Source organism: Anastrepha obliqua, chromosome 3 (genome assembly GCF_027943255.1).
Source record: "Anastrepha obliqua isolate idAnaObli1 chromosome 3, idAnaObli1_1.0, whole genome shotgun sequence".
NCBI classification, from domain to species: domain Eukaryota; kingdom Metazoa; phylum Arthropoda; class Insecta; order Diptera; family Tephritidae; genus Anastrepha; species Anastrepha obliqua.
Genome location: NC_072894.1, coordinates 12,059,592 through 12,071,596, shown reverse-complemented (window position 1 = coordinate 12,071,596; position 12,005 = coordinate 12,059,592). Strand labels below are relative to the sequence as shown.

Here is a 12,005-nt window from a genome sequence, read left to right as displayed (position 1 = left end):
TAGATATGTTTAAAGATATTAGAAGAATATAAAAGTATTTATGAGTGATAGCGGTACAGTAGTTAAATACACAAAAGGCCCTATATTGGGCTGCAATTAACGGATTATGTCAAAGCAAAGTTATAAAAAAAACACAAATAGTTGAAATAGAAATCGTTATAACCAATTGGAAGATGCTGCTGCAACCAATACACACACACATACAGATGCATTTGCTTTTCATCGCAAGCTCTCAAAATTATCGCAAAAGCTCGTGGCACTGCAGCAGCAGCACGCGATCGTCATCATTTTTGTTCGTTTAATTATTATAATTCTCATTCATTATCGTCCAACTAATTTAATGGACAGGCGCCTTGCCAAATATCGCCATGGATCATCTTCGGCGTAATACGCACAGCCTTCTTATTCACCTGTACGTTGCGTATACAACCCTTGAAGGTCTTCTTTGTCTTCAATCCCGGCGCCTTATTGAAGGCCTGATGACCGCCCAAGAAGAGCGGACGATTGGTTTTGGTTAGCGTCGAACCATCTGTGCCAACACCCGGATGTGTGCTTATGTAATCCACTGAAATCGTGATGACGAATTTCGACTTCACCGCCTGCACATTACGCCATTTTCCGTCACAGTAACTACCGTTATCGGGCAATGTATAATTGGTTGTGACGATATTTCTAGAATCTGATTTCACAGTCATAACTAGACTGTTGTCGATCAGCTCCAATATCATGTAGGCATTTTTGCCATGCACTGAGAAGAGCAGACCGTCCGGTTCGCGTGGACGGAAGTCGAAATTGATGTTGAAGTCAGTGCCCACAGCGAAGCGGTCGAAGAGCTTCACAAAGCCTACGGGTTTGCTAAAGAACAAACCTTGTTCTATTTCTGTTGAACACGGCACTGTGTGGTATTCCTCTGGCTCCTTCTTTAATTGCACATCATTCAACAGCAACTCCTTTAGACACCCATTGTAGAAGGGATGTTCATCGCTCACATACTTGATGCTGCGGTAGACTTCTTCCTCCCAAAGCTTTGGCACGCCACCAATGAAGAGTGTCATGTTGCGCACGTTGAACTCATAGTTATCATCCACATTTTCAGTGGCTGAGTCTACTTCGAGTTGGTCAATGAAAAGGCTCACTGTGTGGTGTTTGCGTGTGATTTTAACGGTGTGCCATTCACCGTCGTTCACCTCCTCTTTGCTGGCGACCTCCACTTCTTCCAGTCCTATTTTCAGTTTATGATGCAATTTACCATCCACAAGATAGATGGCGATAGAATCGGCTTGTTGTTTAAGGCCTGCGTAGAAAAGCAAGCCAACTGGGTAGGCAGTGTTGAATTTAATGCTTATGTCATATTGCCGGCGCAGTTTTGTTGGCGGTGGTATTTCGAGGCGTTGTTCGCGCATTGAATAGAAACGATAACCAGCTTCATCGGAATCAACATCGAAGTTTGGATTCGTTGGCAGTTTGCAACGTGGATCTTCTGGTTTATTTTGTGGCAGTGTTGGCCTTATTGGCTCAGACACCGTTTGTACTGGTGGCTGTGGCTTCTCCTCGGGCTGCGGTAGTTGATCAGGTTCGGGTTCTAGTTCGGGTTCGGGTTCCGGTTCCGGTTCTGGTTTTGGTTTTGGTTCTTGTTTCTCCCCATATCCAAACCGCGTATCAATATCGGGTGGACTCTGAGTAGGCGGCGCTTTGGACGTTGTAATAGTACTGCTTGTCGTAACTACTTCAACTGGACGTGATGTTGTTGTTGTGCGTGGGTCCTGTGTGGGCGCCAAGGGCGCCAAGGGTGGTTGTGGGGGCGCTTCAAAGTTGCCTGGATACTCTGGCTCTGGCAATAGTTCATTTGCGCCCAATGGGAAGTACAACGGTACTAGCGCAGCATCATAAGCTAAATTGGAAATGTAAAGAAAGACAATTATAGAACAATTTTTAACTGTTAACTACTGTAATAGCTACCTAAAATATCTGTTGGACAATTATTAATATTGCCATTGCGCTTTTCAGCGCTGTCGGCGAAATTGACGATCTCCCCATTGATTGTCACATCGCTAATACAGCCCACAAAGTACGCCAAGGTAGGCAGCGCATTTCGCACTGGTATGTAGTTGTCTGGTAAACCGCCAAAGAATACATCACCCGCTTGAATGTATAAGGGTTCGGGCGCATAGGGTAAACTATAGTAAAAAGAATATACGAAACTTAGTCCTCAGTCTTCAGTCTTCACTGATGAACTCTGCTTCACTTACCGCTTATCTTCGTGGTCGTCTATGGACAAGCGTAATTGACTGCCGTCGTGCTGCACCGTGACCACGTGTTCTTCGCCATCATTTAGTTTCTTCATATCGGATACCACCTCAGCGCCCATGCTACGCAGTATTAAGTAGCCATCGTTCAAGGTCAAGCCAATATTCGCACTTTGATCGTGATTGGCGCCATAGAAGAGCACACCGTCGCGTTGACGTGTCTTGAACTTGAGATTCACATTCAGCTGATTGTTGGATGACACGTTGGCCTTGCGCAAGAAGCCATATTCGTTTGGCGGATATGCTAAAACAGTTGAGAATTTCTTCGGGCAGCCTGGCTTGACGCCATGCGCATGCACATTGTTGCCCAAATCCACTTTTGTACCCGAAATCGACACCTCATCAATACAGCCATCGAAATTGTGCTCCACAACCGCCGAATGATTGCGTTTACCGGGGAAACCACCAAAGAATATACGTTTGGGCATAGGCATGTATTCGCTAGCATCTGCTGGTGCTTCCTCCTGAGAGATCAGCACATCGTCAACCTTTAATTGGCCACGCCTTCCATCTCGTTCGGCCACCACACGATGCCATTTGTCGTCATTATAACGGTCCTCACTACCAGCTGAGACCATATGCTCGCCCAGTTTGTAGCGGAAGAATACACCGCCATTTACCAACTCAACAGACATGAAGTGATCATTGCGTCCGTAGTAGAACATTAGACCATCCTTAGAATCTTTAGATGCCTTAAAGCTAAACTGTATGCTGGAGCGCGCCTTCAAGTTGTATGGTGAGGCCTTTAGTGCCACATAGCCATTGCCATTAAAACGATATCCAGTTGGTGGTATTTCTTCTGTTAGCAACTTATCACGCGGCTGCGCACCTTGGTTATTCTCCAAACCAAATACGAAGTTCCATAAGCCTGCGTGCTCATCACCTATTCTAAGATCTTCAATTTCACCTTCAAAAGCATTACTTTGGATATCATGAGGAGGCGTGAAGTCGGCTGGTGGTGGCAGACCACCAACGAATAACCGGCTATTTCGGTCGACATTGAAAACATTGTTGGCGCCCAGCAATGGCTGTTCATTGACATGTTCTGCAACTGTGCCATTCTCCAGCTCTTCGCGAATGATAAGTTTTGCGTTGGAACCCGTACGATCTACAACTGCTTGGTACCAGTTGCCATCTGCCACGTATTTTTCATTTGTAATGCGTTCAGGACCGTTTCCTACATCGATCGTCAGAATTGGATAGCCGTTCACGATCTCCAATGCCATGAAGTCTTCGTTTTCTTTATTAGCAGGCGTCGCACCAGCCGCGGCGGTTCGGTTATGATTGCCCAGGTACATTAAGAAACCGTTGGGTTTCTCGGTTTTGAAGAAAGCCGATGCCTTTGTTTTGGTGGCTAATAATGGTGTGGTCTCTGGTGTCTTTAATTCCAAAACGGTGCCCGGAGAGAAACGTACACCTACTTTAATGTCGTTAGCAATTTGCCGCGCAGTTTCGATTTGGCGTTTCAAATTCTCAATATCTTCACCCAGTAATTGGCCAATCTCTTCGATGTTTGCTTGCTCCTGCTCGATAGTTTGGACCAACTCGTTCAGCTGCGGTATTGTGTCTTCCACAGTGTCCAATTGCGATCTAGTTTGTGAGATGTCTTTAGTGGTTACATCGATATCCTTCGAAATGTTGCGAGCCTTCTCCAATTCTTTCTCCGTTTGTGCGCCCACAGGCCTTAGCACCGCTAACACACCGTCAATGATTTTCAAGGCTTCGCTGGCATTCTGGTTGGCGTTATTCCACAGATCGCGTTGCATGTCCACTGGTAATTGTTGCAAGGCAATATTGATCTCTTCCAAACGCTTCTCGGTATTCTTATTTAAGTTGGATATATCATCGACTTTAGTAGCGGAAACGTTCAAACGTGGCTCCAGCTCGCTCTGTACCTTATTTAAGGCACCACGTGCTTTTTGCAGCAACTCACCAGAGTCCTTGTCAGCGCGTCCGGCGCGGTCTTCAATGCCATCTGTGATATCTGTCGCATTGCCAGCAGCGAATTTGGCTTCTTTGGTGAACTGTTGCGCTGAAGAGACTGCATCTACTATTCCACTATAAGCTGTAGCCGCCTTTATAGCTGGCTCGGCATTGGCGGTCATGTCGGCGTATTGCTCCGTGAGACCATGTGCACTCGTACTTAATTCATCGGCACGTCTTATGGCCTGTACAACTAACTCGCTCACTTCGCTATTCTCCTTTTCCATTTCCGGCAAATCATCGTCAACATTCTTGTTAATATCCTTCAGATCGGAGAGTACTCTCGTTAGCTGACTAATTCTCTTGTCGATATCATACAAAGCCAAGTCCCCATTGATGAGGAACTTCCCGGCTTCTTCAATATGTTTATCTGCTTCTTTTTGTTGATCAGAAACTGTATCAAATTTTGAATTATCAAAGGCTGCTTTATTCAGACCATTGAGATGTTCCACATCGATGGCTCTGTCTGTTGCATTGCCACTCCAATAGTAGAGATCTTCGAGTTTATCGCTTAGATCACCGATATCATCCTTCAGCAAAATCAAAGTTTCATTTTGATTCTTAACAGGAGAAATAAGTATGTCCACCTCGGTTAAGAGATCCCGAGATTTGTTCAGCACCTTCTGATTGGATGTTAAATCGATTTTGGTATCATTCAGATTCTGCAGAATGCGTTGTGCTTCATCCAATGCAGCATCGATCTTCGTGCTTGCCGCCATTTCTAAGTTTTTGGAGAGCGCATCTACCGAATTGATGGCATCACGTGCTTCCATAGCACTCAATTTGGATTTCTCACGTAAATCGGTTACATTCACTATCAATTCACTCGCCGTTTGACGGCTGTCCAATGCATTGCTCATACTAAAGTTAACCTGTTTGCCATACATCTTTGCCTCTGATTCCAACTCAGCTACCAAAGCGCGCGATGGATCCAAGTTAATACGTTTCGGGTCAAGATTTGCCACATCAGGTGCGATTTTGTCGGCAATTTCATTGTAGTAGTTCAACTTCTGACTTGTGAAGAATGCCAAGGCCACCGATTGGAACTCGTGCATAACTGGATCGATTTGATAGCGCATACTATCGGTCACATCCAACAGAGCATCGTGGCATGAGTCACATTGGTAGCAGCCTTCATCCTTAACCAACACCCAACGATGTGGGCAGGCATCGCAACGATCACCAATGGCACCAGGCAAACATTCACATTGACCAGTAAACGCATTGCAGCCAAATCCACGTGAGTATCCTTGATTGCAACGGCATGGCTGGCAGCCTTCATTCGTATAATTCCAATGATCCACTGCACAACGGTCGCACTGACGTCCCGTAACGCCCGGTTTGCAAGCACATTTCCCGGTATGCTCGTCGCATTGCGTTGAATTAGAAGCCACACCACAATCACACGCGCGACAACCCAAACCGGAATCGTATCCATAGTGATCGGGCTCACAGCGATCACAACGATCGCCAATCACATTATCGTGGCAGTGGCATTTACCCTCATATGGATCGCACTCAAGTGTGCCCAACTCCTCGCAATCGCAACTCTGGCAGTTCTTCAAATTCACTGCATCGCCATAGAAGCCTGGCTTGCACAGGTTACAGGCCACACCAAAAGTGTTATTCAAACAAAGCAAGCATTCGCCGGTAATGGTGTCGCATGAGCCCGGTTCTGCTGGATTAATATTGCCTGAGCATTCGCACGGCTTGCAGTAATCACCAGCCTTCTCCGGTTGTCCATAGAAACCGTTAGCACAAGCCTCACAACGCGGACCCGTGTAACCCGGCTTACATTCACAGTGGATTTCATCTCCGGACTCGGAAATCTCACAACTGGTTGCAAAGTTGTTGGTTTCATAGGGTAGTGGACAAGCGCAAATCATGCAATCGTGTGGTGAGCCGTAGGTAGCATTGCCATAGTAGCCCTCCTGGCAGAGTTCGCAATGATCACCGGTCGTCGCGTGTTGGCAATCTTTGCAAATACCTGTCATACAGTCACAAGTTTGCGCATGGCCATTGCACTCGCACGGTATGCAATAACCACCATACGGACCGTTAGAATCCCGATAATAGCCTGGTGCGCAATCTTCGCAAGACAACCCTGTATATCCAGGTGGGCAGTGGCAGCGTTCCACCGCTAAGAATTGGTAGTCGGCAAAGTTGTCTTCATCTTCGTCGGCAAGAGTTAAATATGCGTCAGACAAATACGAAATAAACGTTTGCTCCCAGTAATTGGCGCGTATAAAGATCATCTTCAGATCACGCAAAGCCATCATAAACTCAGCGCGTGTAACTAGTTTGCCATCTTGTGTTTGGAAGTTGGACTCAACCATTTGAACGCGATTGTGGAATGCTTGATTGCTCGAAGGCTGTTCGTAGCTCTGGTGCACCAATAAATGATCCTTGCTCAACAAAATTACATCGGGCGCTAACAATGGCTTGCCAGACAGACCTGTGGTGTAGTATAAGGAGTACACGAGTTCGCCACCATAAGCGGATATATGACTGTTCTGGTTGAGCAGATAATCTAACACACCGAAATAAACCACATCCTCCGCCTCTTCATCGTTCACTTCGTGGAAGGAAAAGTCTGCTTTTAACGTCGTCTCATTCGCCATCAGTTCTTCTTGTGGTATATCCCAAATTTGAAAATCAATGGATTTTTCATTGAATTGCGCAGAGTTCAGCGTTATCTTCTTCAGCAAGCTAACATTGTAAACGCGTAGGTAGGCGCTCTCACAACGTGTTGTTTTACCAAAACAGAAACACGATGTACAACCATCCGGATTACTCTCTTGCAGATTGTATGTGCCCTCTTGACACTGCTCACAATCACGGCCCACAACATTGCTTTTGCAGAAACAACTACCATCGATCTTCTCACAAATTTCCGGCAGTGTGCCAGCCACATTACAGCTACAACGCTCACAACGCGGAAAATCGAAGAAGCCATTGGAACACATATCACAGGCACGGCCCTCTATATTTTGACGGCACTCGCACGAACCATTGAACATGTCACACTGCTGGTTGCCATTGGCAATACCCAAATAGTTGCAATTGCAATCCTCACAGCCGATTATCTGGTGGAAACCATACGTATTGGGCATACACTTCTCACACAGCTCACCCATCACATTCGGCGGGCACACGCATTCACCTGTATTTGGTTCGCACATGGCTGTACTGGGGCAATCACAGGGTTTACATTCGGGGAAGCCATAGAAGCCAGTGCGACAAGCATTACATTGACGACCGATAACATTTGGCTTGCATTGGCATTGGCCACCAAATGGATGGCACTCGAAGCTGATGGAACCCTCGTAGTCGCAATTACAAGGCAAAGCGCCAATATTGTGTTCGGATGTCAGCGAAAAGACAGACTTCTTACAGAACTCGGTAGCATTGTGTGTGATATGGAAGTGATCCTGGCCACACTCCTTGATGAACTCTTTCGTCTGATCGAACAATTCTTCCACGAGCAGATCGTCATTGTACTGATTTATTGGGACGATAACTAAGTAATCTAGCCAGACTCCTTGTGGACGTGTATTCTAAACGAAGAAGAAAACGAAAACAATGAATTTACGTGCATGAATTTACACGCATTCCAATAAAGAATTTACCGTCAACGTAAATTTGAAATCATCTTCAATATCGAACCACCAGTCCTCTCCAGCAGGTTGAATAACACCACGACAGCCGGAACTAGATGGGCAATGGCTAATATCAAATTTGCCACTGTATTGATTTTTGGCGGTGGTCAGCGTATAGAGCACGTTGTATTTTGGATGATGTGGCTGATAGTATTTCACTAAAATGACATATCGGCCCGGCTCACTCACTTTCGAGCTGCAAGTGATGCGTCAATGGATATATTTAAGGGCCCTTCGAATGGATATACAATAAAATTGAACTTACTCAATAACAATTGTGCTTGTGGCTTCTTTATTGTCCAAAAATACTAGTTTTACACGCTCGTCCAGTGCCGCGTACGGGGGCTTATTGTCGTCAATGCGGTCTTCATGATCAGTTTCAAACTCGATTTTCTTCGAATCGGGTACGGAGCGGAATTTGGGTGCGGCACATTGATTATTATGGGTTACGCAAACAGGACTTGGTTCGATATAGTCGATGGACCACTTCTCAACTGGTATAGCCGTCACTGAGATGATCGCAACACGTCCAAAATCCTCATAGTCGGTCTAAAGGATAACAACAAAAAATATTTGCGTACTTTTCTTCATGAAAACTCAGTATCGCCACAACTTACGCTAACAATAACCGGTTTAAGATCATCTTTGGAGATGTAAAATGGCTTCTCGCGACTGTTTTCGTCGATGATAGGCGTGCGGCAGGCCATTGAATATAGACAAGGGTATAAAGTGGTAGTACCGTAATCATCTTCATTATTGCCCAAACGTAGCTTCACAAAATATGGTTCTGCCAATTCGCGTACACTCACATAGTCAATTACAAAAATATAACGTCCACTATGCGGCACATCGACAATATAGTTAAGATCGCGCTGAGTATCGCTGATAACTGGAATATCACCCACATGGCCAATAATCGCTAAATGCTCGGGATCGTCATACACTTCGGTGGGATTGGTGGGTTTGCCGTTGGCGCCGACAATGAATGGGGTGGTGGACGGTTGGAAACTAGATGGAAATTCGTAATATGCATATATTAATTATGAAACTATGCAGAAATGCAAAACCTACTCTTCCACGGAGGCATATTTGTAATGACGACAAAGCTCCATATTGCCCAATTCGCAAGGGTTTGTGATCTTGCGTGTCAAGACCGAGGCTTCATAGTAAGCCGCTGGCAACAGCACGAAATAATCTAGCATCACATTCTTGCTTGCTTTAGTTGTAAAGGTATAACGGGAGCCTGGATCCAACACGATGGGTGATGGCTTATTGCCTTTAACACCAGAGACAGTAACGAATTGTGGTGAGCTGGTTGGGCGCAACAACACTTTGACGCTAGACAAAAAAAATTATAGAGTTACACACTTTAAACTACTTAGTATTCCTGCATTTATGCGCTCACTTTTGATCAACCTCTAGTGGATTTTCCGACTGGATTAGTATGCTCGCAGTCACATTGAACGGATTTTGATTCACATATCTTATTACGATGCGATACACTGAAGATTTCTTCACCATAAACTCATTACGCACTTCATTCTGTATATCATTGAAGACCGCATAGCCTTTGCTACTGAATCCGGGGAAGACATTCTCATCGTATTGATAGCGCACTTGTGCACCCGATGGCTGTGCGCCTTCCTCGTATTCATATTGGAATTGGTGTAGTGTAGGGAAGTAATGCGTGGTAAGCGGTTGTGTGCAACCACGTCCAGTCACACGAGGATGGCATCTACACTGACCGGTTAACTTGTCGCACTCGTTATGCTCCGAACCGCCTACATCACAACTGCAGTCCTTGCAGCCAAACAATGATGAGCCATCCAGATCATAGGTACCATCTTTACACTCCTTACAGGTACGTCCTTGGGTGTGCGGTTTGCATGTACATTGTCCCGACTTAGATAGGCAAGTGTCCAATGCGGCAATAGTACCATCAGTCCAACAGTCACAAACTTCACAGCCGTCCGGATTGCTGGTATTTAAATTCCAGTACAGTGGTTTGCACTCATTACAAATGCGCCCAGTCACACGCTCCTTACACTGGCACAATTCACCAACCGGCACTGAACCACAGCCAGCAAACTTGTCAATAACACCAGCCGGATCACAGTTGCAATCCTCACAGCTGGGGAAATTATAAAAACCTTCTTTACAGGAGTCACAAAGTTTTCCGCCGAAATTGGGGAAACAAGAACATTGTCCGTCCGCATTACAAGTCACACCTTCAGAGCCGTGCACGTCGCAGTTGCAGGCTGAAATTGTAATAAACGAATGGATTTTAAAACTTATAGCAACACGAGCCGATCATTAAAAATACTCACGCAAGCATTCCGGATAGCTGTAGTAGCCAGCGCTGCAAAGTGTGCATTGTTTGCCAGCGAAGTTGAGTAAACAGTTGCACTTGCCAGTGTTGTCGCAGGTGATAGCCGTGCTGCCTTGTGTTGAACAGTTACATGGCTTGCACTCGGGGTAGTCATAGTAACCGGGGAGACACATGTCACAACGTGGTCCACCAAAACCTTCGCGACAAATACATTGGCCTGACTCCTTGTTACAGATTTCCGATTCGGTGCCTTGAATGTCGCAATCGCAATCTGTGGTAGTTGATGAGAGAGAAGTTGATAATTATGAAATGAATTGGAGGTTGTGCGAAAAATGTTTTAGTAATATAGTATAAAAGTCGACCTCGGCGGATTAGAGGCTGAGACGGACTAGAGACGGAAATCACCGGAAAAGGAAATGAGATGAAAGTCAACGAGGACGCGGATGATGCGAGGCGGATATGGTCATATTAGAAATGGGAATTGACAAAAACCGGCAGTGAGTATAACAGAGAAAATTACAGCCCGAGACGGACTAGAGACGAAAAGTACCGCAAACGGAAATGGACAAAATAAGAAGAACGTCAGTGGAGATAAGGCTGATTTGAGGCGCATATTGTCAAGAAACGGAAATTATTAGAAGTGGAAGTTGATAACGCGGAATTGACCAGAAAAAGAGACGATAAGAGTCAGAAGTGGCTAAAACAGAGCCTGATTTGAGGCGAACATTGTCAAGAAGCGCAAGTTATTAGACATGGAAATTGACAAGAACCGGCAGTAACTAAAACTAGGAAAATTAGTTTATTTATTTTTCTGTTCTGAGGTGGAGTAGAAATGGAAATCACTGGCAATGGAAGTATAAATGAAGCGGAAGTGAGCATAAATAGGCGGTTGATAAGAGGTTATGGACAAGCAGCGGAATAGTTGGCATACCAATTGTCATCTCACACTGCGGACAGGATACATTAAATGATAAAAAGAAAAAAGTATTTTCTAAAAAGTGCCACCTCTTAGCAGGCGTTGATACACTTCCGTGTGACCTTCAACCGAAAATGGAATAAAACTCTAGGATCCTCCATTATTTGGACCATTAATTGCAACCATTAGTTTGTAATAAATCAATGCTTAAAAAGCCAAAACCAGCAACGATCTCAATTTCGACTGAAGAACTTACAATGCATTAGAAGCCGTAAAAGCAGCCGAGTTTTTAAGTGCAGATCAACTCAACCGACATAAATTAAAATCGCCGAGGACACAAAGATGATGATGATTTCGCATCACTGACTAAATAATCAGCAATGGATTTGCGCACAGCTTATAAACGCGGGCACTCTAGGCGTGAAACACTACATATATGATGCCGGTCGCACCCGGCAGGCAGTGGCAAACTTCCTAGTGTATTTCTGCCATGAAAAAGCACCTCAGAAAAACCAATCTGCCGTTCAGAGGCGGTATAAAGCTGTTGGCTCCTCGATTTTGTAAGACCAAATCAGGATGCATACCACAAATTGGAGGAGGAGCTTGGCTCCACACCAAACGAGGGGTGGAGACGCCAATTATGTATCCTTTAATGTAAAGGGTGGTTAAGTTTCAAGAGCCGGTGTTGATTTTGAATAAAATACACTTTTTTTAGGAAATTATTGTTATTTCTCTTTATTATGATAATATTGGTGTGGCTCAGTTACGCATGGAATAAAATATCGCGGCCTCGGCGGCACACCTCCATCCGA

At 45.1% G+C, this 12,005-nt stretch overlaps 1 protein-coding gene across 1 annotated transcript in view; it reads right to left on the bottom strand.

The window, feature by feature from the left end:
* Positions 1–12,005, bottom strand: part of LOC129242332 (laminin subunit alpha) — a 51,341-nt gene continuing 39,336 nt past the window's right edge. The window contains exons 7-15 of the mRNA XM_054878914.1: positions 10,276–10,548; positions 9,354–10,206; positions 9,020–9,286; positions 8,566–8,956; positions 8,214–8,497; positions 7,919–8,144; positions 2,250–7,846; positions 1,960–2,177; positions 1–1,891 (exon numbers count right to left, since the gene is read on the bottom strand). Of these exons, the coding sequence (XP_054734889.1) occupies positions 333–1,891; positions 1,960–2,177; positions 2,250–7,846; positions 7,919–8,144; positions 8,214–8,497; positions 8,566–8,956; positions 9,020–9,286; positions 9,354–10,206; positions 10,276–10,548 (9,668 nt within the window). The 3' untranslated portion in view covers positions 1–332. The remainder of the gene's footprint in view (positions 1,892–1,959; positions 2,178–2,249; positions 7,847–7,918; positions 8,145–8,213; positions 8,498–8,565; positions 8,957–9,019; positions 9,287–9,353; positions 10,207–10,275; positions 10,549–12,005) is intronic.